The sequence below is a fragment of the Heteronotia binoei genome, chromosome 18 (genome assembly GCF_032191835.1).
Source record: "Heteronotia binoei isolate CCM8104 ecotype False Entrance Well chromosome 18, APGP_CSIRO_Hbin_v1, whole genome shotgun sequence".
Lineage (NCBI taxonomy): Eukaryota > Metazoa > Chordata > Lepidosauria > Squamata > Gekkonidae > Heteronotia > Heteronotia binoei.
The window spans coordinates 5,921,041-5,948,341 of NC_083240.1; the positions used below are offsets into that span (position 1 = coordinate 5,921,041).

A 27,301-nucleotide genomic window follows, 5' to 3' on the forward strand; every position below is an offset into this window, starting at 1 on the left:
ATAGGGTTACCAAGTCCAATTCAAGAAATATCTGGGGACTTTAGGGGCGGATCCAGGAGCAAGGTTGTGACAAGCATCACTGAACTCCAAAGGGAGTTCTGGCCATCACATTTAAAGGGACCGCACACCTTATAAATGCCTTCCATTGGAAAGAATGAAGGATAGGGGCATCTTCTTTCAGAGCTCATAGACTTGGACCCCCTGGTCCAATCCTTTTGAAACTTGGAGGATGTTTTGGGGAGAGACACTCAATGCCATGTTGAATATCTGGTGCCTCTAGCTCAAAAAACAGGCCTGAGAGCCCCAGATAGCCACAGATCAATTCTCCATTATACCCTATAGGAATCAGTCTCCATAGGGAATGATGGAGTTCCCAGCAGACATTCCCTTCCTCCCCGCTTTCTGATGATCCTGAAGCAGGGGGAGGGCCTCCAAACTGGAGGATCCCCTGCTCCCATCTGGGGATTGGCAACCCTACTAACCAGCCGCCCTCTGACAGATAAGTTTCTCCTTTCCCGTGACAGAGGCTGTGACAGGACGCTGTGATTTTTAGCAAAGGGGTGTGTGGGGTGTGCTGACTTCACGCTCCCCCTCCCCCAGGCCTTGAGAACTCACCTCTGGCCCCCTGCAAGAGGAATCCCAGACCGCCCTATGTCTGTGGCATCCCGAGCGGGGAAAAAAGGCATTGGTGGAGAAAAGGGGTAAAGGAAAGCCTTTCCTTCTCGCTCCTGACCTACTTTTCTTTTCCTTTTTAGAAGTCAGGACATTTGTTCCATGCACCAGCTTGCTCGCTGCTCCGGAGGATGCTGCAATGCAGCATGACTGAAATGCATCCAAATTTAGCTCGTGGTCCCTCCTGCATCTCCTAACTAATTAATGAGCGCTCTGGAATGCCGGTGTTGTTGTTTGCAAGGAGCGGAGTCCCTTGCGGGCCCGCTGGGTGTCGTGTCGTCTGATGCCTGCGAAGAAGGGGCATCTGTCAGTGTGTGTGTATAGTTCTGCTCCCCTCCCCCCCCCCCCCCCAGGATCAAAAGGGCTCCAGAGGGCCTGCGAAGGGATGGAGCTCCTCCAACCTCCAGTCGGAGCTTGGGGATCTCCTAGTATCACAGCTGATCTCCAGACTACAGAAATCAGTCCCCCCCCCCCCTAGAGAACGGGGTGGTTTTTATAGGGTTGCCAGCCTCCCGGTGGGGCCTGGAGATCTCCCGCTTTTGCAACTGATCTCCAGCTCAGGTTGCCACCAGGCCCCAGGTGGGAAACACTAGAAACAAACCGCTGCGTTTTGATGTTGCAAATAAATACTTAAGCAGTTTCTTTCATAAGGATGCAATAATATTACGATCATCACAAACAAAGTTCATCAAGTGTCCATCGGGAAAAAAAATCAAAAAGTTAGTTCACGCCACTCTTGTAAGGTAGTACTTTCAAAATCCGAATGTCATTTCACATCGCTCTTGTAAGGTAGTACTTTACAGTCCACTGTCTCAGTTCTCCTTTGCTTGAAAGACGTAGACAGCACCACGCTTGTGTACGATTCTTCATATGGGTAGCAGACCGAAGTCTGACAGGTGCAGTTACTTTGCAGCTTGCATTGTATTGTAATGTGCGAGCCATTGCCTTCAGCACGGGTTCCAAGGCTAAAAGAAAAGCGGCCCGAGGAAGGTGAACGAAATACAGAACTGAACCTAGGGCCTGTGTAGCCGCCACACCTGTCAGACTTTGGTCTGCAACCCATAGGAGTGGGGGGGGGGGATGTCCTGCTGGGCACTCCATTATTCCCTATGTGGATATTGATTCCTATAGGGTATCATGAAGAATTGATCTGTGGTTATTTGGGGCTCTCGGGAAGGGGGGAGGGCTGATTTTTTTTTAGGTAAAAGCACCAAATTTTCAGCATAGCATCTGGTGCCTCTCATCAAAACACCCTCCGAGTTTCAAAAAGATTGGACCAGGGGTGCAATTCTCTGAGCCCCAAATAAGGTGCCCCTATCCTTCATTATTTCCAATGGAGGGAAGGCATTTAAAAGGGGTGCATGCTATAAATATGGTGGCCAGAACTCCCTTTGGAGTTCAGTTATGCTTGTCATGACCTTGCTTCTGGCTCCACCCCCAAAGTCCCCAGATATTTCTTGAATTGGACTTGGCAACCCTATCTCCAGCTGGCAGAGATCAGAAGAAGACGACGACATTGGATTTATATTCCACCCTCCACTCCACAGTCTCAGAACGGCTCACAATCTCCTTTATCTTCCTCCCCCACAACAGACACCCTGTGAGGTGGGTGGGGCTGAGAGAGCTCTGACAGAAGCTGCCCTTTCAAGGAACTCCTATGAGAGCTATGGCTGACCCAAGGCCATTCCAAGCAGCTGCAAGTGGAGGAGTGGGGAATCAAACCCGGTTCTCTCAGATAAGAGTCCGCACACTTAACCACTACACCAAACTGGCTTTCTACGCCAAACTGGCTCTCCCCAGAAAGGGGAGGGACGGTGGCTCAGTGGTAGAGCATCTGCTTGGGAAGCAAAAGGTCCCAGGTTCTATCCCTGGCATCTCCAAAAAAGGGACCAGGCAAGTAGGCGTGAAAAACCTCAGCTTGAGACCCTGGAGAGCCGCTGCCAGTCTGAGTAGACAATACTGACTTTGATGGACCGAGGGTCTGATTCAGTAGAAGGCAGCTTCATATGTCCATATGTCCCTGGAAGAAATGGCCGCTTTGTAGGGTGGACTCTAGGGCATTGCACCAAACCACATCCTCCGATCAACTCTTAAAGACTCCAGGTATTTTCCAACACAGGCCTGGCAACCCTATTTGGAGAATGGACTCGATGACATTTTGCCCTGCTAGGATCCCTCCAGTCCCCAAACCACACTGTCCCCCTGGCTCCACTCCCCCCCCCCCCCCAAATCTCCAGGTATTTCCCAACCCAGAACTGGGAAGCTTTCCAATTGGATCATCTTCCAATCATCTGATTGCTTCTTGCCAGGGCTTTCTTTGTGGAAAAAGCCCAGCAGGAACTCATTTTCATATAGGGCCACACCCCATGATGCCACCATTGTTTCACGCAAGGCTTTTCGTGGGAAAAGCCAAGCAGGAACTCATCTGCATATCAGGCTACACCCCCTGACATCAAGGCAGCCGGAACTGTGTTCCTGTGCGTTCCTGCTAAAAAAAAAAAAAAAACCCTGCTTCTTGCATCCGTTTATGTGTATGGGTAGAGGGAGCAGAATTTATCAGTCAGTCATGAAGATGACCCTTGTTTTTGCTTCCAGAGACTTCACAAGGCTCTGGAATTTCACCAGTCAAAGGCTCTCAAGTTCCTGGGAAGGCTTCCTCCTCCAGAGAGACTTTGCAGAGCAGTTTGCCAGAGGAGTAGACTCTGCTGGGCGACGCAGTTTCGAGGTCTGACTCAGCAAACTGCAGCTTTTGAATCAACATGCGCAAGATGGATGCTGCATGGCTAGTGTGTCTTACACACATGCTTGCACACCAGTAAAATCCCTGCTCTGAATGCAGGAGGGTTTACTTCAGAGTAAAATATGCACAGGCTTTATTTGTGCACAAAAACCTCACAGAGAAATGTAGAAGAAGAAGATATCGGATTTATATCCCGCCCTCCACTCCGAAGAGTCTCAGAGCGGCTCACAATCTCCTTTCCCTTCCTCCCCCACAACAGACACCCTGTGAGGTAGATGAAGATATTGGATTTATATCCCGCCCTCCACTCCGAAGAGTCTCAGAGCGGCTCACAATCTCCTTTCCCTTCCTCCCCCACAACAGACACCCTGTGAGGTGGGTGGGGCTGGAGAGGGCTCTCACAGCAGCTGCCCTTTCAAGGACAACTCCTGTGATAGCTATGGCTGACCCAAGGCCATTCCAGCAGCTGCAAGTGGAGGAGTGGGGAATCAAACCCGGTTCTCCCAGATAAGAGTCCGCTCACTTAACCACTACACAAAACTGGCTCTTATGTGGGAGAACCGGGTTTGATTCCCCAGTCCTCCATTGCAGCTGCTGAAATAGCCTTGGGTCAAAATGTACTTAGACTTGAGGTGCGCACTTGAGGTGTGCATTTATGGGTAGAATCTTTACTTTAGAAACGACACTTCTACCGTGTGCGCCTAGGCCAGGGGTGCTTTCACACATCTTGCATGGCTCTCGAAGCCCCCCACCACCCTGTCGGCTGGCTTGGAGAAGGCCTTTCTCTCTTTGAATCACTTCTCCAAACTAAGCCAGCCAGTGGCTTGGAGAATGCATTTAAAGTTGCTTTCTTCCCACCTCCCCTTCCCTCCCTTCCTCTATTTGCCTTCCTTCCTTCCCGCTCTCAAACATCTGACGTTCATATCTCAAACATCCAACATTGATTCTATGTGGCTCTGACGTGAAGCAAGTTTGGCCACCCCTGGCCTAGGCCCTCTTGTCGAAGGCTTCCTTCCAGGGAAATATGCAGCAGACCCGGGTTCCAGTCCCCGACAGACTTGTTTTTCACTTGTTCTGCAAAGAAAACTTGAGCCGACCCAAAACGACAAATGAATTGGTGGTTTAAAAAAAACAACCCTGACTTCTGGAGACTGCATAGTTCAAAGCGAGAGATGTTCAAAGATGATTTGCCGCTGCCTGCCTTAAAGATTAACAAGGCGCTTAGGAGCTTTTGTGACTCGTAGCTCACGTATTCGGATACATCCAGGTGGGCAGCTATGCTGGTCTGATATATTTCTCTTTTAGAATAGTGTATCAGGATAACGTTTTTTTGTACGTCTGATGAAATGTGCTTCTAGCACACGAAAGCTTACATCCTGAATAAAACTTTGTTGGTCTTAAAGGTGCAACCTGACTCCTGCTTTATTCGGATACAGCTAGAATGTAGGTCGATTGGTCCTTATCCTTTGGAGAGTGGAGTGATTTCAGATGCCAAACGATATTAGCGAGCCGGTGACAATAATGGGTGACTAACAACAGCAGGTGTGACATGCAGAGGGGTTGGGAAAATCAGTGTCGGCAACGAGACAGGAAACCTAGGTCTCGATTCAGTCCGGGAGGATGCATTGTCTTGAGCAGGGGTGGCCAAACTTGTGTTAACGTGAGAGCCACACAGAATCAATGTCAGATGTTTGAGAGCCGCGAAGCATGAATGTCAGATGTTGGAGGGAAGGAAGGAAGGAAGGAAGGAAGGAAGGAAGGAAGGAAGGAAGGAAGGAAGGAAGGAAGGAAGGAAGGAAGGAAGGAAGGAAGGAAGGAAGGAAGGAAGGAAGGAAGGAAGGAAAATAGATGGGGGAGGGAAAGGAGGAAAGAAAGCAACTGCAAATGCATTCTCCAAGTCACTGACTTGATTTTAGATTCTGGAAGACAAAAGCAGACAGAAAGTGCTGGAAGCATCTTGAGATCTTGCAAGATCTCTCAATATCTGATGTGGGCCAAGGGGTCTCCTGAGACCATTTTCATGGTGGACCTTCTGTCATTATGACCTGCAGTTGGCCATCCTACAGGGTTATTGCAAGGCTAAGAACATAAGAGAAGCCATGTTAGATCAGGCCAATGGCCCATCCACTCCAACACTCTGTGTCACGCAGTGGCCCAAAAAAAATTATATATACATATACACTCACCACTGTGGCTAATAGCCACTGATGGACCTGTGCTCCATATTTTTATCTAAACCCCTCTTGAAGCTGGCTATGCTTGTGGCCGCCACCACCTCCTGTGGCAGTGAATTCCACATGTTAATCACCCTTTGGGTGAAGAAGGACTTCCTTTTATCCGTTTTAACCTGTCTGCTCAGCAATTTCATCGAATGCCCACGAGTTCTTGTATTGTGAGGAAGGGAGAAAAGTACTTCTTTCTCTACTTTCTCCATCCCATGCATTATCTTGTAAACCTCTATCATAAAGAGGCTAAAATAAAGGAGAGAAGAATGATGTTAATGATGTTAACCTATGGTGGGAGGGGGGGTGAAGTGGGAAAGAAATGAAAGGACCCCCTCCCCACAAAAAAATTAACAGCATCCTGTCAATTAGGTGTAAAGCACCTAATTGACCTGAACAGAAAGAGAAAGGGTCTGACCTAACACTGTGCCTCAGTGGCAGAACATTTTTTTTTTGGCGCGTGAAAGGTCCCAGGTTCAAATTCCGGCATCCCCAGTGAAAGGATCAGGCAGCAGGTGATGTGAAAGACCTCAGCCTGAGAGCCTGGAAAGCTGCTGCTTGTCTCAATAGGCAATACTGACCCCACACACCCCTCATGTAGCCAATCTTCCTAGAGCTTACAGTAGGCCCTGTAAGGAGAACCCTGTAAGCTCTTGGAGGACTGGCTACATCAGGGGTGTGTGGCCTAATATGCAAAGGAATTTCCGCTACAAAAAAAAGCCTTGCGACTGACCAAGGGTCTGATTCCATATCAGGCTGCTTTGTTTGTGTTTGGGGATGGCCCATCGCTCAGTGGTAGAGCATCTGCTTGGCATGCAGAAGGTTCCAGGTTCAATTCCCGGCCTCTCCAGTAAAAATAAATAAATAAATCTGGCAGTGGATGATGTGAGAGGCCTCTGCCTAAGACCCTGGAGAGGGTTTGAGTAGCTTGTCTAACTTTGGCTGTGATCACACACACACTAAAATAATAATGCATTTTCCGTATGCTTTCCAACTGGATTTAACTGTGTGAACTGGCAAAATCCAGTTGGAAAGTGGATTCAAAGTGCATTATTTAGCGTGTGGGATCGCAGGGGTTGTTTCAGCACAAGGTGGCCTCACCTGTTCATAGATTTAGTGAGGGCTGTTGGTCCGAAGCAGCAGAACAAAGCTCTGAGTCCAGCAGCGCCTTGAAGACTGGGCTGGGCTTTTTTTTTTTTGTAGAAACCCCCCAGCAGGAACTCATTTGCATAGTAGACCACACCCCCAGACACCAAGCCAGCTGGAAGTGCTTGTGCATTCCTGCACACACACACAAATAGATCCAAGTTGGCAGCCGTGTTGGTCTGAAGCAGTTGAACAAAGCAGGAGTCAAGCGGCACCTTTAAGACCAACCAAGTTTTATTCAGAACGTAAGCTTTCGTGTGCTCACACTTCATCAGACCAGGGGATCAGGTACAGTGGGCTGAAACACATGCAGTTTGTTGATTAAGAGGGCAAACTGACTGCGATCACATGGTAAAACGGTGTGGCTTGGCCATTTGGTCTGGATAGCCATAAAAGTTAATAAAAAATTCCTGCCAGTTGGCGTTTCTGCAAATCTAGGTAAATCACAAAAGGACATAAGAAAGCCCTGATTCGGGGGATAAGTTTTTTTGTGCCCTGCACTCGGGGCCAGCCCTAGACTGTCTGCCACCCTAGACAAGGCTAACTTCTGGTGCCCCCCTCTGCACTGATAACTTCTTCACCCGAAGGGTGATTAACATGTGGAATTCACTGCCGCAGGAGGTGGTGGTGGCTACAAGCATAGCCAGCTTCAAGAGGGGATTGGATAAAAATATGGAGCAGAGGTCCATCAGTGGCTATTAGCCACAGTGTGTGTGTGTGTGTATATATATTGACCCCTGTGTGACACAGAGTGTTGGACTGGATGGGCCATTGGCCTGATCCAACATGGCTTCTCTTCTGTTCTTAACATCACTGAGTCACATGAGGGGGCACCCAATTCAGTACCCCCATAAGGCTGGCGCCCTAGGCAGTAGCCTAGTTTGCCTAGCGCCAGGGCCAGCCCTGCCTGCACTTTCCCAGAACCGAAGCAATGAACATATGAAGCTGCTTTATACTGAATCAGACCTTTGGTCCATCAATGTCAGTATTGTCTTCTCAGACTGGCAGCAGCTCTCCAGGGTCTCAAGCTGAGGCTTTTCACACCTATTTGCCTGGACCCTTTTCTGGAGATGCCAGGGATTGAACCTGGGACCTTCTGCTTCCCAAGCAGATGCTCTACCACTGAGCCACCGTCCCTCCCCGATCTTCCCCTTCCAACCAGAACCCAACCTCCGCTTGGCCTTAAAAGCTGCCGGGGCGGGGGTCGGGAGGTGGCCTCCAACTCTGCCCACGCTTCCCTCCGTCTCCCCCGCCCCGACGCAATGGTCCCGCCCCACTTCTCCCTCCCGGATGGTCTCTCCCTCTCCCAGCCTCCTCCTCCTCCTCCCCCCCCGCCCCTGACATGGTCTCTCCCTCTCCCCGGCCACCCCTCTCCGCCGGGCCGCTTGGTCCCTCCCGCTCCTCGCCTGGCAACCGGCGCGGAGGGGGGGGGGGGGCGGAGAGCGAGAGAGGCGCGCCGAGCAAGAGCGCCGCCATCTTAGCTCGCTGCTGCCCGCCGCGCTGGGCTGAGGCGAGTGAGGGGACCGCAGCGCTTGGCCGCCCCTGCCCTCTCTCCCCCTCAGCTCCCGGCGGCGAGGAAGAAGAAGGAGAAGCGCCCCCCCTTTCCTGAGGGGGGTGGGTCCGGGGGGGGCGCTGGTGGGAGGGGCAGAAGAAGGAGCGGCGGCGGCGGCAGCGGCCCCCCCTGCCCGGGCCAGAGATGCTGCGCTCGCCGCTGGCCCCCGCCTGCCTCCTGGCTGCGCTCCTGTGCGCAGGGATCCGCGCTGCACGAGGTGAGCGGGCCGAACTGGGCAGGAGGGGCGCGGGGGTGGAAGGGGTGAGGGGCCCAGGAGGATCCCAAGCCCCGCTCTCGCAAGGTGCAATGGCAAGCGCTGGGCACAGGCGCTTCAAGGCGTGCAATCCCTCGCGTGCATGCATTTCGCTTGAGGGAGGGGGAACGCGCCGCGGCTTGGATGCATTCGTGTTTGGGGGCTGTTGGGAGCCCACGGATTGCAGCGTGGCGTTGTTGTGAACGGGGAGAGGAGGGGTGGGGTGGGGGGAATGGATGCTTTTCCAGAGCGCTGCAGCAGTCCGTCCGCCCGCCCCAGCGTGTCGATAGAGACTGGCTTCGGAGCGGGGCCAGCGAGGCGACCTGGCGCCCGTGCAGAGGCACATCTGTTTACTGGCTCGGGGCTGGTGGTGTGATGTTGCTGATGCAGGATGCTCGGGGTTGCAGGCGATGCGTGTTGCTGTCTGGGCGCGCGGCGTGATCAACCCAGACAGGATAGAGGGATGGGAGACCCTAGCAAGCCACCGAAGTCTGCATTTTTTATTAGACCTGTATAAGGCTGCTTGCAAAGACCTCTGACAAATAACGCAGTGCATTGATTTTAGGGCTAACGCGGCGCATTTGTGCTAGGAGGACGCAGCGTTGCGATGAAGCTGTTTAACATCCACCCAGCCTGTTCGTTCGGCGTTAATGTTTGTCTACAGACAAGTTTAATAAGGTTGCTTAGGAGGATATAATAGTCGTATCCACTTGGTGCACACTGTTAAGGAGGGCATGAACAATAACACCATATTGTTAAACAGGCAAGGATATTGTAACGATTGCAGTGACGTTATACTATCTAATATTCCTGTTAATAATATGTAATAGCCTTGTTAATAATGCTGATGTGGCACTGCAATATTACCCCAGTATTGAATTAAACACCCTTGTTAATGACACTTTCCATTATAGCATCCTTGTTAATAAATAATGCTGATAGCTTAATCACTAGGATAGATACAGTAGCCTTAATAGCGGCTCACAGGATCGAAGTTATGAGCGTTGCAAATGTACCCAGTCCCGCAAGGGTACCATCCTTTATCCTTGTAAAAATGTGTTGTTAGTACATGTTGAAGACGTGACAAACGTTTTTAAATCAAGGGTTTGATATAACTTAGAAATGGATCTGAAATCACAGTCTCCCTGGGTATCATCATTAACCATACCCTATTCTTCTAAAATATTAAAAAGTGTTACAAAATGTTAATGTAATGCAAGGTATTGTTAAATACTATCAACGCATCCCCTTAGGGAAGCAGGAAAAATTACCCTTGTCTCTTGCCCTGTGAGGTTTAATTACCTTGCTTCTCCTTTTCTTTCTTTCAAGCTTCACTCCAGAGAATCACCCCCTCACCCCTCTTTTATATGTAAATCTGATGCCTCATAGGGCTGGGTATCTTCTGACCCATGGTCTCCCCCCCCCCCCCCAGTTGCAACCTTCTCATCCCACTCTCAGTGCAACCCCCCCCCCCTTTCACATCCTGATACTTAACTTTACCCTGGGATACTCTTTAGACAAGTTTACCTACTTGTCTACTGAGCCATCTCTCTCCCAAGAAAAGGGTACCTTTGTAGATTCTTCCCTCATTTATTTAGTGTCTACCTGAGGAAGCAGGGGTCTCTCCCCCCCCTCACCCCCCCCCCGCAACCCAGTTGGTCCCCATAACTTCTCCCTTTGAGAACCTGCATCGCTCTTTCAGTGGCTCCCCTCTCCAGTAAACATCCATCTCAACTGGATGGTTTTCCCCCCCTCCTCCCCCCCAAAACCCCTTGCCCTTGAAGCAGAATCTGTCTATTCATACTGTTTTAAAAGTGTCCCTGTTTTCTTCCTTGTAATATTTATTGATGTATTGTTTTCGATGACCCGCCCTCACCAAAAATGGGCTCGGGTTGGGTAACAACATATAACTCTTACAGTGAAGAACAACAATGGGATTTACAAGTTAAAACATCAGATAAAATGAATTAGAAAAAAAGGGAGGCCATGTCATCTTTGGCCCCAGCAGCCCCTACTAGTCTACCCCCACATACTAAAGCTCGCTCCATGGGGGGGTGGGGAGGGTATTTTCCCTCTCCCCCTCCCAGCATTTATGGCTCATTCTCCTCTCAGGTAACCCAGATCCAAGCGGGCAGCTGTGTTGGTCTGAAGCAGTGGAACAAAGCAGGAGTCAAGTGTCACATTTAAATAAAAATTGGTTGGTCTTAAAGGTGCAACTTAACTCCTGCTTTGTTCAGGTAACCCAGTTCCCCAAGAGATTAAGCCGTCTTTTGACCAGCAGGTTTCCCTACTGGCCCTGTGCTCTTTCCAAGGATTTTTCCCCTTCCCCATCGGCTTGCTAAGCCCTTCCTCCAAGGACATCTTTTCTAAGAGGTTGGCAAATGCTTGGGAAGACCTCCCTCCTCTCTGATGGGGAAACACGCCCCTGAGCTGTATGTTTTTGCAGCACCTGCCCCCTTGCTCTCCCTTTCCTTTTGTGGGCGTGTTTAAACCCCCCCCCCCCTTTTCCTCTTCCAGGCGGGCCATGAAAGAGGCTTAAGTTTCATCACCAACACTCCTGCAAAACCACCTCTGCTTTGAATCCTTTTCTTGCCGAAGGATTCGCCTTCTGCTTCCCCACATGCGTTGTCCCTTGGGGCTCTCCCTGTTCCATCCCTGTTGAAATTTCCTGATGGGGTTTAATTCGGGGCATTCCCTGCTTCAGTCAGAGGAGAAATTCTTGGGGATTTCCCTTCTGCCGGTCAGTGCATAAATGGGGAGGGGACAGTCTTGTAGATTCCTTGTCCTCCTCTTCAGGTGTGGAGGAAATTTGTGTGATTCCCCCCCTCCCACCAACAAATATCATAATTTATCTGTTTATGTACTTCATTTATACTTTGCCTTTCTCTCCAGTGAAGACCCAAAGAGGCTCAGATTGTTTTCCTCTCCTCCATTTTCTCCTTACAACAACCCTGTGAGGTGGGCCAGGCGGAGATAAAGCAATTGGCCCAGGCTTCTGTGGGAGAGCGGGGGTGGAGTGGGGGCTCAAACTTTGGTTTCCCAAATCCTCTTCTGACGCTCTAACCACTATAGCGCGCTGTCTCTCTAAATGAACGATCTCCAGATGTTGTGTATATGTATGTGTGTCCGCACTAAGGGGTGCTGTGTAGGCCAGGTTGTTTACATGCAAGGGCACCCTCCGCACTGCCTGGGATGTCTTGCCTCTGTATAATCCCTCCCCCCACATTTGCATCAGTGATGCTAAATTCCTGGGCTGTGGGATGGAGCAGTCTAATCCGGAGTGGGTTTGGGGGTGGATGATGCTTTTTTTTTTCCCTCTGGCAAAAGCTTTGAGCTGTTCTCGAGGAAGCCGGATTGAGGCCTGCAAGCCCGTTGGTCGTTTTCCAGGCGTGGAAAGCGGAGTCCCTTTCTGCCGCCGGCGGCTTTGGCTGGCTCTGTGTTATTTGGGAGGAATGGAATGCCGTGTGCTGGAATGCTTTTTTGGGTGATGGGGGAGTCCGCAGCAGCCGTGCATGAATTGCATGGGCGTGCATAGATGTATCTGCGCTCATGTTTTCTTTGTTCTGTTATACAGAAATGGTTTTCTTGCTTCCCCCCCCCCTCCCCAACCGCATTGTCTCCAAAAGAGGTTACCTTTTCTTGTTGTCCCTTTGGGGGCCAAGAGGGGAGAGGCTGGAATTTGTTGCAAGGAACTTTACAGAGGGAGCAAGATTAGCAGCGGAGCTCCTCTTGCTGTATATTGTGGATGTTGCCTGTCCTGTTCAGGCGCTTGAAAGATTTTGTATATGTGTGGAGAGCAGTCCCCCCCCCCCCCTTTCAAACAGTGGTGGTATTTTTGGTCGTTGGCTGTGAATAGGTGCAGGAACTCAGATCCTGAGAACGCTTTGTGGGTGATCCTTGCACCTTTCAGACATGTAACCTTTGAAGTACTGAAACTTCTGAATGCAGCGTGGCCTTGCAGGTGGGGAAAATTGCAGGTTGAATTCAGGGTTGCAGATGTCCCCTCCGCTGTTTTTTGAGAGTCAAAAGCTCTAACCTTGCAAGAAGGTTTTAGTTTCCTTTGCTTGGTGCGCTGCTTAAAATAACTTTATTGATTTTAGACCGAGTTGTTTCAAAGAGCGCAGGTGAAAGCAGGCTCTTGAGGTGTGCTTTTGCTAACGGGGAAGGCTTTGTGTTCGTAAACGGAAATGTTTCAACGGATTTCGAAGTGCTTCAGCCTCTGGCTCTCTCTGTCTGTGTCTCTTGTGCGTGGAGCAGCCTCCTCTGTTATCGGTTTTTCATAACCAAAACTTACTTCAGGGTTCCTTTCTCCTGTGCATGCCTCACTGGATGTCTTATCTTTTTTCTTTTTTTGAAGCTGCAATAGAGCTGTGCCCTCTCTTAAAGGTTACAGATGTAGTGAAGACAATTTTCTAGAAAAGTGCTGGGGTTTTGCATGTGACGGTGGCGGGAGGGCAAGGAAGGTCGTGGAATGTCAGCAATTACCTTTGTTGCCTCAGCCGTGCGCTGGGAAGGTCTTGCATGCCACGAGCACTGAATCCTGGGTTCTTATAACCCCTGATTACTGAGCATGCCAGGTTAGTAAAATAACCTTCCCGCTAGAGACCAGGGAAATGGCAGTTGCCTGCCTCGACTATATAGAGCAGGGGGGTGGCCAAACTTGCTTAACATATGGGCCACGTAGAATAAACATCAGATGTTTGAGAGCCACAAGACATAAGTGTCAGAGGTAGGTAGGTAGGAAGGAAGGAAAATAGGTAAGGGGGAGGGAGGTGTGGAGGTGGAAAGACTTTAACTTTAAATGCATTCTCCAAGCAGCTAGCTGGCTTGGTTTGGAGGAGTGATTTAAAGAGACAAATGCCTTTTCCAAGCTGGCCAACGGTGGTGGGGGCTTGGAGAGCCACACAGTATGTGTGAAAGAGCCACATGTGGCTCCCGAGCCACAGTTTGGCAACCCCTGATATAGAGAAACCTGGAGTGGGGACTGGGGCTGGGTCGGTGTTTTCTCTCCCCTATTTTCATAGTCTTACTCGTATCCCATAAAGAGCATAGCATTTATCCTAAGGTCAAAGGCCGATAAAGAGCATAGCATTTATCCTAAGGTCAAAGGCCGATAAAGTTAGGACACGCAAAAGGGACACAGAGCGCTGTAGTAAAAAGAGAAACATGATGTTAAAAACTCTCAAAACCACAGTAAAGATGTCCCCGGCATCTCCAGTTACAGAATTGCAGATGGTTAGTGTTCAGAAAGACCGTTCTCTGTCAGGGACCCAGATTGCCTGTCAGAGGAGACGATCTCCCTGTCTCAGCATCGGGGGCTTTCATATGTTCAGGTTGTCATTTCAGTACAAATGAGTAGCATGTACAGATCCGGTGACTTTGACAGACTCGGTTGTTAGCCTGCTAACTAACGGCCTTGAGATGCTGAACCGGTTTAACCTCAGTTTCTTGTTTGGGCCCTGGGAGGGGGAGCGTTGATTACCGTTCCGAGTGTTTTGGAAGAAAACGGGGATTATTTTTATGGCTTGAAGCTAGAATGTAAACTGTGGTTTTAAATGTTGGTTTTATGTATTTTCATGTATGGCTGTCCTGTATTTAATTAATACCGTAAGCTGCCTTGAGCGCCATAAAGAGGAAAGGCAACTAATAAATGTTGTAGATAAGTAAATATTTTCTCTCTCCCCCATGGCGGGGATATACGAATGTGGAACGCCTCGCCCTGGATGGCCCAGTCTAGCCCGATCTCATCAGATCTCGAAAGCAAAACAGGGTCAGCCTTGGTTAGGACTTGGGTGGGATGGGAGACCACCAAGGAAGTGCAGTGTCCTTCTGCAGAGGCAGGCAATGGCAAGTTTGGTGTATGGAGAGCCAGTTCGGTGTAACGGTTAAGTGTGCGGACTCTTATCTGGGAGAACCAGGTTTGACTCCCCACTCCTCCACTTGCAGCTGCTGGAATGGCCTTGGGTCAGCCATAGTGGTTAAGTGAGCGGACTCTTATCCGGGAGAACCGGGTTTGATTCCCCCCTCCTCCACTTGCACCTGTTGGAATGGCCTTGGGTCAGCCATAGCTCTGGCAGAGGTTGTCCTTGAAAGGGGAGCTGCTGTGAGAGCCCTCTCAGCCCCACCCACCTCACAGGGTGTCTGTTGTGGGGGGAGAAGATATAGGAGATTGTAAGCCGCTCTGAGTCTCTGATTCAGAGAGAAGGGTGGGGTATAAATCTGCAATTCTTCTTCTTCTTCAAACCACCTCTGAACGTCTCCTGCCTTGAAACCCCTGATATATTTATATGTGTTGATCATCCCCAAAGTCAGAAGAGCTTACACAGGAGTGGCCAACATGCAGTTTGGGGGTCGAATCAGGCCCTTGGAGGGCTTCTATCAGGCCCCCTAGCAACTGGCTGACATCTGCTTCCTTCCTTCTCCCTGTATCTTGCTTCCTTCTGCATAACAGCTTGCTTTGTAAGGCTTGCTCAATTGCATAGGAGCTACAGAGCAAAACCTCTGTTTTTTTTCATTAGCTGAGGCTCCTCCCTTGGGGAGGAAGCGGGAAGGGGGAAGGAATAGCTTGTTTTCCCAGGCTTTCTCAATTGCACAGCAGAGCTATTGAGCCAAGCCTCTCTCTACCTTCTATTGGCTGGGGCTCCCCCTCCAGTTCTCTGGGGAAGGAAGGAAAGAGCCAGAGCTTCCTTTGCCCAGTTCCCTGGATCCCATGGGAGAAATACCAAGAAAACATCTTTAAGACCCAACGAGTGCTAATGTTTTAAGCATGTTTTAAGTTTTTTAAAATATATATATTTGTGTTTGTCTGTGTTCTTTATCAAATTTATATTTCTGCTACCTAATTCTAAATAGGTACATGGCCCGGCCCGACGTGGCCCGACCCGACAAGGTCTCGTTTATGTTAGATCCGGCCCTCATAACAAATGAGTTTGACACCCCTGCAGCCCTCTGTAAGGCCCTTCCCAACAGCACTGATGGATGGCCGCATTTTAGGCATTCCTGAACACCAGCATCTTTGTAATTGTACACAAAAGGCTGTTGATCCTCTCAAGCATCTCTTTCCCCATTGTCCTAAATAACTGGGAGAGGGAACGAGACACAGGGTGCTGCAGGACCCGGAGTAACCTCATCTTCGCCTGTGCCACCCATGCCAACACAAATTGTCCTCCCGCCACTGAGCATCCGTCTTCTTAGGACCGCAGTCATCGTATCAGACAGGATTTGCTTCTATCTCAAGAGATCCCAGTAGTGGAAAAGTTCAGATGGGGGGGGGGGCTTTGGCGAACAGGCGTCTTTGAAACAAAAGAATCTCCATTCCCGTTCCTGTCTGCAGGGAGGCTTTGGCTCCGTGGGTACATTTGTCACTCTGATTGGGAACGGTCTGGGGAGTTTGCTGACTGAGCATGCTCCGCTCGGAGGCTTATGATGTGTTTAAATCATCAGAACGGCCATATGTCTCTCCACGAAGCTCGCAAAGACTTACGCAGGCTATTTCCCCCCCATACACACACAGCCTACCCAAGAGCTTCTTCTTCAGGGCCCTGTAATAGCTTCTCAATTTGGTGCATTGCTGCTGGGCCTGGTCTGCCAGTGGGACTGGCACAGCTTTTAAATGGACAAGGCCGTTCACTATTAGCTGCTCCGAGGTGATAAAAAAGCAATTCTACTCAGGTTCCCTTCTTTTGTTTCTGCCCTTTCAGTCCTTCAGGTTTTCAGCACAGCAGGAAGGCGGCAGGAGAATTCTTTTGTTTGGCATGGGAAACCCTCCCCCCCCCTTTTTAAACTGCACTTTAAAGAGGACGGTCTTCAGCATTTGTTAAGATGTCTGTGTTCTGCAAAGGTGCAGCTAGACCAGGGGTGGCCAAACTTGCTTAACGTAAGAGCCACAGAAGAAATGTCAGGTGTTTGAGAGCTGCAAGACATGAATGTCAGTGTTGGAAGGAAGGGGATAGAGGGGTGGAAAGAAAGCAACTTTAACTTAAAATGCATTCTCCAAGCCGGCCAATGGGGCAGTGAGGGCTTCAAGTGCCACACAATATGCATGAAATTTAATTTAATAAGTTTTCAATGTATATCCCACCCTATCCCGTAAGCAGGCTCTTAACATAAGAGCTACATAGGAGAAACGTCAGATGTTTGAGAGCTGCAAGACATGAATGTCAGATGTAGGAAGGAAGGAAGGGGATAGAGGGGTGGAAAGAAAGCAACTTTAACTTAAAATGCATTCTCCAAGCCAGCCAGTGGGGCAGTGAGGGCTTCAAGCGCCACATGATATGCATGAAATTTAATTTAATTTAAGTTTTCAATGTATATCCCACCCTATCCCGCAAGCGGGCTCTTAACATAAGAGCCACATAAAAGAAATGTCAGATGCTTGAGAGCTGCAAGACATGAATGTCATAGGGAGACATGAATATCATAGGGAGGGAGGGAGGGAGGAGCAAGCCACATGTGTTTCCTGAGCAGTGTTCCCTGTAGTCTGAGTTAGTGTGAGCTGGACATTTTTGTCTTAGTTCAGGAAGGGTGGCCCCAGACCAGACTAATTTATGCAGTAGCTCACAATTTTAATGACAGTAGCTCACGAAGTAGAATTTCTGCTCACCAGAGTCCACAGCTTACAGGTAGCATGTCTCCCGAGCCACAGTTTGGCCAACCCTAAGCTAGACCATGCTCCATAAGGCATTTGCCAGAGCCCATCAAATGCTTCATATGGCTTGCTTTGCAGATAACCCCACAAGATAGTGACCTGCCCAGCTGGCTGGCCTTACTGTGGAAGAAGAAGGAACCCTTATCCGTGAAGCTTCCTTGCCTGTTTGCTATCAGGTTCTGGGCCGTGGAGAGCCCCGTGGCACAGAGTGGTAAAGCTGCAGTACTGCAGTCCAAGCTCTGCTCACGACCTGAGTTCGATCTGGGTGGAAGCTGGGTTCAGGTAGCTGGCTCAAGGTTGACTCAGCCTTCCATCCTTCCGAGGTCGGTAAAACGAGTCCCCAGCTTGCTGGGGCTAAAGTGTAGATGACCGGGGAAGGCAATGGCAGACCACCCTGTAAAAATTCTGCAGTGAAAATGTTGTGATGCGACGTTACCCCAGAATTAGAAATGACTGGTGCATGCACAGGGGACTACCTTTACCTTTTTTTCCTGGGCTATCACAGTCCTGTAACTAGCAGGAAACAGTCTCCTTTAGCCCCACGCCCCGGGGGTTGGGTATTAAGCAACGCCCCTAGCTCTGCTCCCTTCTCAGCAGGAAGCCAGAGCTGGTGAATCCTTCCTAGTCTCTGCCCTAGCCATGCCTGGGACATGCATAGTAACCTCCCTCTACCCAGAAGCCATCAGGGGCATGTAGTCATGCCTGTGAGAAACCAACAGCAGCCTTGGAGCTGTCTCTTCTTGGCCACTCCCCTTTCCCACCCCAAGGGTGGAGCTACAAGGCAGCTGATTGTCGACCTGCTGGCTCTTAAAGGGCCAGCTGCTATTGCTCTTATCGTTCAAGGGTGTAGAACTCAAGAGGGCCAAATCTGACATAAATGAGATCTTGTCGGGCTGGGCCGTGTGTGTCATAAAATGTAATGCCAGGTGACAGAGATACAAACTTTATAAAGGACACAGACAGAGATTTAAAAACAAACAAACCTTAAAACATGCTTAAAAGATTGGCACTCTTGGAATATTCTGTTTGTTTATCTCTGATAACTGACATCTCTTGCTCTGAATTATTGCATCAAAATCTGGAGACAGTATTTGTGCCGTGGCAGTCTTGAGTATGCTGTTCAGTTGTTGTTCAGGAGTGTATCTGAAAGTTGCCGACCTACTTTTGATTTGCTGGCATTCATTACAGAGATCTCATGGTCAATGCTTTGAGCCTAAGATCCAGAGGAATATATGAATTGGCTGGGCATTGTGAGCATTTTGTATATAAGTTGCTTCAGGTGCTGATCAGCCAATGGGGAAAATAAGAGGCTTTGCTCTGTAGCTGGACTGAGGAATCCTGGCAAAACAAGCTGTGATGCAGAAGGAAGCAAGAGAGGGAGAAGGAAGCAGGGGACAGCCAGTAGCTCAGGGGCCTGATAGGAGCCCTCCAGGGGCCTGATTTGTCCCCCGGGCCACATGTTTGACACTCCTGCTTCAGAGTGAGTGTCCGTAGTCCTGCTGGTCTGGTGAATGCCACATTTGGTACAGGAGGACGCCCAGGAGAAGGGCAATTGGGGAGTCATCCCCGTCACACACACTCTCCCCCCCCCCCCCCGTGCTCTCCCGGAGGAGATTCTGCTTTGTCGTAGATGCTTTGCAATTAGATGAGTGGCTTTTAAAAGTCTTGGGTGGCTTACATATTTTTGTAAGGAGCTTTCCTAGCTGAGTTCCATGCTGCTACATACCACTGCTGTGGCACTGCACGCCTCTGGAAGTGCTCAGTTGGAGAGGGGCCTTTCCTCATGCCTGCTGCCTGTTTTATTACAGCCACAGGCCAGCAGTTTAAAAACATACAATAGCGAGAGAGATCTTGCAACTGCTGATGCCAGAGGTTGAGCCAAGGTTCTTCCGCACGCCAGGCAGGTGCTCTGCCGTTGAGTCAGGCCTCCTCTTCTGAAATCTCTGCTTTTGGGGAGGAAGCTAATTTTGTGGAGTAGAAATGGTTGCATGTGGTTGGCTCACTCATCAGAACATAAAAAAGGAAAGAACTCCCCCCCCCCCATGGGCAGTGCTGAGCTGTAAAAGTCAGAAAGGCTCGTGCTGCAAAAGGGACAGCTGATGTCAAGAGCTTCTCAGCTGGGAAACGAGGGATCCAGCAAGAGCTATTGCTGCCGCAACTCAGATTGCTGGTTTCTGTGCTTAAGGGTGATATAAGGTCACAGTTTGGGGCATCAAACCAGCCCAGTAGCATTACCCAGGAAGTTGTTGTAGACTTGGTGTGATTCATGAGGTTTCCGGGGAGTGGTTTTGTTTAACCACAGGCAACTTTCTTATCGCCACGAAACCTTTCCATTTCCGAGGATTCTGTTTCCTTGACAGCTTCGTGTATTTCTCTAGAAGAGTGGGAGACGCGGCAAAAATTCAAATGGGCCGATTTGTCTGGGGGAGGGGAACTTGATTATGCCACAAGTCTTACCTGAGCGGAGTGTAACAAAAGTTTGAGTCCAGTGGCACCTTTAAGACCAGCACACAAAAGCTTATACTGGGAATGAAACTTTGTTAGTCTTAAAGGTGCCACTGGACTCAAACTAGATTGTGTTGCCTTAGACCAAGGGTGGCCAAAACGTGTCTCTTTCACACATACTATATGGCTCTTGAAGCCCTCACTGCCCTGTCAGCCAGCTTGGAGAAAGCATTTATCTCTCTAAATCAATTATCCAAGCCAAGGCAGCCAGCGGCTTGGAGAAGGCATTAAAGGTTAAAGTTGCTTTCTTCCCACCTTCCCCTCTCTCCTCCCTCCCAATCTTCCTTCCTTCCTTCCTTCCTTCCTTCCTTCCTTCCTTCCTTCCTTCCTTCCTTCCTTCCTTCCTTCCTTCCTTCCTTCCTTCCTTCCTTCCTTCCTTCCCTCCCTCCCTCCCTCCCTCCCTCCCTCCAACATCTGACGTTCATGCCTTGCAGCTCTCAAACATCTGATGTTTATTCCTTGTGGCTGCCCATCCCTGCTTTAGACCAACACCTGAATCTATCTGAATGGAGTTTGTCAGGATACAGGTTGAAAGGTGTAGGTGAGACACTTAGCAGAAAGAGATGTGTCCGTATTGCTGTTTTCTGGGGTCTTTCTACAGCCAGTCTTGACCTCATGTTCCATCCTGTTTTCTTGTCCTGCGGTGGCGGAAGAGCAAACTTTTTTCTGTATTTTTAAAAACGTTTGTGTGTGTGTGTCTGCACCTGGAAGTCGTGTCTATCTCTGGTGACTGACCTCTACTGGGGGCCTGGAGGATATTCCGAGAGGCGGCTTAATAAAGCCTGCCCCTGTCTTCCCTACTGCTGGTATTCCAAGGAGGTCTCCCATTCAAGTACTAACGAGAGCTGGCTCTGCTTAGCTTCTGAGATCTGGTGAGATTGGGCTTGCCTGAGCTATTCAGGTCCGGGCGGTCGAAGAGCAAACTTATTTGTACTCGTTTCAGAGGCATAACTATGTTGGTCTCCAGTGGAACAGCTACATTTGAGTCCAGGAGCACCTTAGAGCAGGGGTGTCAAACATGCGGCCTGGGAGCCGAATCAGGCCCCCGGAGGGCTCCTATCAGGCTCGCGAGCAACTCACTGTCATCTGCTTCTTTCTTCCTCTCTTGCTTCCTTCTGCATCACAGCTTGCTTTGCCAGGCTTGCTCAATCGCACAGGAGCTACAGAGCAAAGCTCCTCCCTTGAAGAGGAAGTGGGGGAAGCAGAGCTAACTTTGCCAGACTCTCTCAATTGTACAGCTGAGCTACAGAGCAAAGCCTCTCTTCCTTCCGCTGGCTGAGGCTCAACAAGCCAGTGAGGTGGATTAGGCTGAGTGTGTGTGTTTGTCCGTGCCCTTTATAAAGTTTATATCTCCTCTACCTGACATTACATTTTATGACATACATGGCCCGGCCCGACAAGGTGAAGATGCGGCCCTCATAACAAATGAATTCGACACCTACAGGCTTAGAGGATTTTGTGGGAGCTGAGCTTTTGAGCGTCAGAAACTCCCTTCATCAGATACCACCTGGCATGGAGATCTCTGAGTCTTTATGTTTCATTTATTCATTTATTTTATTTATTTGTTCGATTTATATCCCGCCCTCCCCGCCAGAGCAGGCTTGCTTGGTTTCCTAAGCACCATCGGCACGTTCTTCTTCCCTTAGCCCCAGAACACCAACAGGCAGTTTTGTTAAGAAAGATTGGAATGCATTGAAGCCAGCTGAGCCGGTCTGCCCGGCTTTATTCCCTTTGCAGCGCTGAAACAGCATCTTCAAACAGAGAATAAGATTGGGAATAAAATGTCAGGGTTTGGTTGAAGCAGCAAGGATAGGTGTCGTGGTGGAGTTGACAGAGAGGCAAGTATAGGTGCTGGCAGAAAGAAGAAGATGATGATGATGATATTGGATTTATATCCCGCCCTCCACTCCGAAGAGTCTCAGAGGGCTCACAATCTCCTTTACCTTCCTCCCCCCCCAACAGACACCCTGTGAGGTAGATGAAGATATTGGATTTATATCCCGCCCTCCACTCCGAAGAGTCTCAGAGCGGCTCACAATCTCCTTTCCCTTCCTCCCCCCCCCACAACAGACACCCTGTGAGGTGGGTGGGGCTGGAGAGGGCTCTCCCAGCAGCTGCCCTTTCAAGGACAACCTCTGCCAGAGCTATGGCTGACCCAAGGCCATTCCAGCAGGTGCAAGTGGAGGAGTGGGGAATCAAACCCGGTTCTCCCAGATAAGAGTCCGCTCACTTAACCACTATGGCTGACCCAAGGCCATTCCAGCAGGTGCAAGTGGAGGAGTGGGGAATCAAACCCGGTTCTCCCAGATAAGAGTCCGCACACTTAACCACTACTCCAAACTGGCTCTCCAAAAGGAAAGGAATTTTAACGCAGTCAGGTGGTAGAGCTGGGTTCAGTTTCTTGTGGAGAGCGACTTCGGTTAAAAACGTGAGAGAAGCCATGTTGGATCAAGCCAGTGGCCCATCCAGTCCAACACTCTGTGTCATACAGTGACCAAAAAACCAAGTGCCATCAGGAGGTCCATCAGTGGGGTGAGGACACTAGAAGCCCTCCCACTGTGCCCCCCCCTCCCAAGCACCAAGAAGACAGAGCATCCCTGCCCCAGACAGAGAGTTCCAGTAATACGTTGTGGCTAATAGCCACTGATGGACCTCTGCTCCATATGTTTATCCAAACAGTTGTAGGTGGTTAACAACTGGGAGCTTGATAAGGTGTAGCGGGCATGGATAAAGCCAGATGCTTGATTCCTTTGACCTTGTGGAAGTCGTTTGGGCTTTAATCTAATTGACAGGATTTTTTTAACCCGCTTCTGAGGAGCTGTGTGAAACCTCTTCCTTTTTTAAAGAGTGCAGTGTGGTGAGAACAGCCTGGAAGATGTGATCTCTGTCTCCGTGCCCACCCCTCCAAAGATGTCATTAAACCTTAATTGCAGAACTTGTCTGCGGGGCATGCGATTTATTTATTTTTGCTTTAATCTCCGAGACCTTATGCTGGTAACAGACGTGGCGCCATTTCAGCTAGTACATCAGCTTAATGTATTTCTTATCCCTTTTGTGGGAGCCCCTCCTGGCTGTTGTAGATGGATAAATCAGCTTCATATCTAAGATGTTTGCTGTAGGGGAAAAATACTGTCCCTTGTAGGAAAAAACACTGTTGTTTTTCCTTCTGAAGTCCTCAAGGCAAGGATTTGCAAATCTGTGTCCTTTTTACAACTTGTTTTCTCACTTTTTTTCATCCATGCTGCAAGACCACGTTCCTACGTGCTGTGACGTGGCAGGTTGAACACATGAAGCTGCCTTATACTGAATCAGATGCTTGGTCCCCCAAAGTCAATATTGTCTGCTCAGACTGGCAGCGGCTTTCCAAGGTCTCAGGCAGAGGTCTTTCCCATCACTTACTTCTGACTCTTTTAACTGGGAATTGAACCTGGGACCTTCTGCGTGCCAAGCAGATGCTCTGCCAGAGAAGATTTGATGCAGCTGGAACAGCTTCTGACAGCGCCCAAAGAATTTGCAGCGAGTTGAGGTGGCACTGGGCAACTTCTGAGCATGAAAAAATGGTTTTGTGTGTGCTTAGGTGCTGCAGAGAAAGAGCCCCGTGGTGCAGAGTGGTAAAGCTTGCAGTATTGCAGTCCAAGCTCTACGCACGACCTGAGTTCGATCCCAGTGGAAGCTGGGTTCAGGTAGCTGGCTCACGGTTGACTCAACCTTCCATCCTTCTAAGGTCGGTAAAAGGAGTCCCCAGCTTGCTGGGGGTAAAGTGCAGATGACTGGGGAAGGCAATGGCAAGCCACCCTGTAAAAAGTCTACTGTGAAAACGTCATGATGTGACATCACCCCATGGGTCACTAACAATTTTGTTAAACATGAATCTCCAGACAATGTTCAGGTGCAGCAGTAAACTACAAATTGATGCTCTGCAGGAAGGAAACCACCTTACAGGTCCTTTTTCAACAAAACTTAACCAGAAGGAAATTATAGAGATGCAGACCTGTGTACACACTAATAGCTTTTGTCACGGAATCAGGTTACATGTATTTCAGTTGCTGAACCTAGCCTTCTCTTCCTTGCTTATTTTTTAGTAAACAATCCACAATAAGCAGAAGCGTGTAATATGGTTACATAAGAACATAAGAGAAGCCATGTTGGATCAGGCCAACGGCCCATCAAGTCCAACACTCTGTGTCACACAGTGGCAAAAAATTTTATATATACACACACACTGTGGCTAATAGCCACTGATGGACCTCTGCTCCATATTTTTATCTAAACCCCTCTTGAAGGTGGCTATGCTTGTGGCCGCCACCACCTCCTGTGGCAGTGAATTCCACATGTTAATCACCCTTTGGGTGAAGAAGTACTTCCTTTTATCCGTTTTAACCTGTCTGCTCAGCAATTTCATCGAATGCCCACGAGTTCTTGTATTGTGAGAAAGGGAGAAAAGTACCTCTTTCTCTACTTTCTCCATCCCATGCATTATCTTGTAAACCTCTATCATGTCACCACGCAGTCGACGTTTCTCCAAGCTAAAGAGTCCCAAGCGTTTCAACCTTTCTTCACAGGGAAAGTGCTCCAGCCCTTTAATCATTGCAACATCACCCCAGAGTCGGAAACGACTGGTGCTTGCACAGGGGACCGCCTTTAACCTTTAGGTGCTCCAAAAGCAACTTTTCTAGTATCTGCTTGCTTTCAAAGCTGTGTTTTGAAAGAGACAGACACCCCTTTAAGGACCAGGGAGGCAGGTTTTTTAAACAATACAGGCAGTATTTCGCCAGCTGCATTGGCTTCTAGTTTAGTACCAGATCAGGTTCAAGGTTATGGTATCAAGCTTTAATACCATAACCTTGAACTTGAGGCCAACATACCTGCAGGGCCGTTTCCCCCGAAGAGCCTTACATTCAGTTGAACAACATCTGGAAATCCCCAACCCCAAAGATATCCATTTAGCCTTGACCAGGCCTGGTGGAACACTCATCCTAGTGAGAACAGGGCCCTGCAGGACTTAATACAGTTGTTCCGCCAGGCCTTGGTTGAGGTAGTTTATATCCCAATTATATCCACACCCCCCGCCCAAACAGTTTTGAGCCAGTGTGGTATAGTGGTTAAATGTGAGAACTCTTATCTGGGAGAACCGGGTTTAATTCCCCACTCCTTTGCTTGCAGCTGCTGGAATAGCCTTGGGTCAGCCATGGCTCTCGCAGAACTGTCCTTGAAAGGGCAGCTTCTGGGAGAGCTCTCTCAGCCCCACCTACCTCACAAGGTGTCTGTTGGGGTGGGGGGAGATTGTAAGCCGCTCTGAGATTTGGAGTGTATAAATCCAATATCACCATCATCTTCAAACACACCTGAGCCATTACACTATTCACTCATTGAAGGCTTACCGGCGGGTGTTTGTCCACTCGACCAATATGCTGGTCCTCGGAATCCGCGTACAGCATACACGCAGGAGTTTGTTTGCTCTGGCCCGCCATTGTGTTTTAAGCTATTGGATTGTATCGTTTCTGTACTGTGTTATTATGTACAAATGCTGTGACCTTCCTTGAGCCCACTTTTGGGGGAGGACAGGATGTAAATCACATTAAATAAATAATAAATTTAAAAGCCACAATCCAAAGGCTCGGCGGTTGTTTCTGAGCGCCATTTGTCCAGGCTGATCCTGAAAGTTTTCAGGCGTGCCTGTCTGTGTTAATATTTCTGGGTTTTTTTTAAAATTTATTTACTTAATTTGTTTACACTCCACCTTCTCCCCCCTCCCTCGGTCTTGCATCCTTCTCTAGTCTTTATCAGCAGTTCAAAAAAAAGTAAAAGCACAAAAATAGGATAAAGTCAGAGTGCCGCGGCACCTTTAAGACCAGCAAAGTGTATTCAAGGTGTGGGTTTTCGTGTGCATGCAAACAAAAGCTTATATCTTGAATAAAACTTTATTGGTCTAACTTTATCGGTCTATTCTGTTGCTTCAGGCCAGCAACACCTTTAAGACCGACAAAGTTTTATTCACGATATAAGCTTTCGTTTGCATGCACACGAAACCCCACACCTTGAATACACTTTGCTACCTACCTGGATCGTACAAAAATAGGGTAATACATGAAAGTAAGTTTCAGAGGATAGGCGTCTCGGTCTGCATTCGAGTCCGGATTCGAGCGCAGGAGTACCTTCCAGACCAGACCGACAAGTTTTTCCGGGTAGGAGCTTTCGAGAGTCAAAGCTTCCTTTGTTGAATGCACAAAGTGGCAGCAGCTTTTAATAACTTCGAGATTTTGCTTTGAATTTCGGGTCCCTTCCCCCCCTCCCCCAAATCAGTTTAATGTATTTATTGAAGGTTTCAAGTGATGCGAAGGCTCCTAGGTGAAAGCAGGAAGCCCTTAGTTGAGGTAATTTAGGATTTTTCTTGACAAGCAGCAGTCTTCGTCCTACTTGGAATATAAAGGTAAAGGCAGTCCCCTGTGCAAGCACCAGTCGTTTCTGATTCTGGGGTGACGCCGCATCACGACGTTTTCATGCCAGACTTTTTACAAGGTGGTTTGCCATCACCTTCCCCAGTCCTCTACGCTTTCCCCCCAGCAAGCTGGGGACTCATTTGACCGACCTCGGAAGGATGGAAGGCTGAGTCAAGAGAGCCAGTTTGGTGTAGTGGCTAAGTGCCTGGACTCTTATCTGGGAGAAGTGGGTTTGATTCCCCACTCCTCCACTTGCAACTGCTGGAATGGCCTTGGGTCAGCCATAGTGGTTAACTGTGCAGACTCTTATCTGGGAGAAGCGGGTTTGATTCCCCACTCCTCCACTTGCAGCTGCTGGAATGGCCTTGGGGCAGCCATAGTGGTTAACTGTGCAGACTCTTATCTGGGAGAAGCGGGTTTGATTCCCCACTCCTCCACTCGCAGCTGCTGGAATGGCCTTGGGTCAGCCATCGCTCTCGCAGAGTTGTCCTTGAAAGGGCAGCTGCTGGGACAGTCCTCTCAGCCCCACCCACCTCACAGGGTGTCTGTTGTGGGGAGGGAGATAAAGGAGATTGTGAGCTGCTCTGAGACTCTTGAGTGGAGGGCGGAATATAAATCCAATGTCGTCGTCGTCTTCTTTTTAAACCTTGAGCCGGCTATGTGAAAACCCAGCTTCCGCCAGGATCGAACTCATGTCGTGAGCAGAGAGCTCGGACTGCAGTATTGCAGCTTTACCACTCTGCGCCATGGGGCTCATCAGTATACAGATCAGTAAAGTAGGATATGTTCCCCTTCCTCCCTTTCTCAAGTGTCCAGCCGAAAGGGAGAACACTGTGTGACTTGAAAACTTGCACACTGTATTTTTGTATATAAGTGGATTCAGAGTAACAGCTAGTATAGTGGTAGGATTTTCGGTGTACAAATGAGCCTTCTGTAAAAAAAGCTATGCTTTATTTGGGAGGAGACGATGTTTGTGAGGCTATCCGTGAGTTCTTACGTGTTCTACCCTGAATGAAGTAGATATGTCTCCATTGTTGTGGATTTCTTTCCTCCACCCCCACCCGCCTTTTTGGCATATTTTGCATGTGTATGCACATGTGTGCCTGGAAGTTATAGTGGACTTC

General features: G+C 49.2%; 1 protein-coding gene across 4 annotated transcripts in view; it reads left to right on the forward strand.

Annotated features, from left to right (window-relative positions):
• Positions 1-8,424: 8,424 nt before the first annotated feature.
• Positions 8,425-27,301, forward strand: part of CLSTN1 (calsyntenin 1) — a 103,003-nt gene continuing 84,126 nt past the window's right edge. For all 4 annotated transcript variants that reach the window (XM_060258877.1, XM_060258878.1, XM_060258879.1 and 1 more), the window contains exon 1: positions 8,425-8,549. In XM_060258877.1, coding sequence (XP_060114860.1) covers positions 8,477-8,549 — 73 coding nt within the window. In that variant the 5' untranslated portion in view covers positions 8,425-8,476. The remainder of the gene's footprint in view (positions 8,550-27,301) is intronic.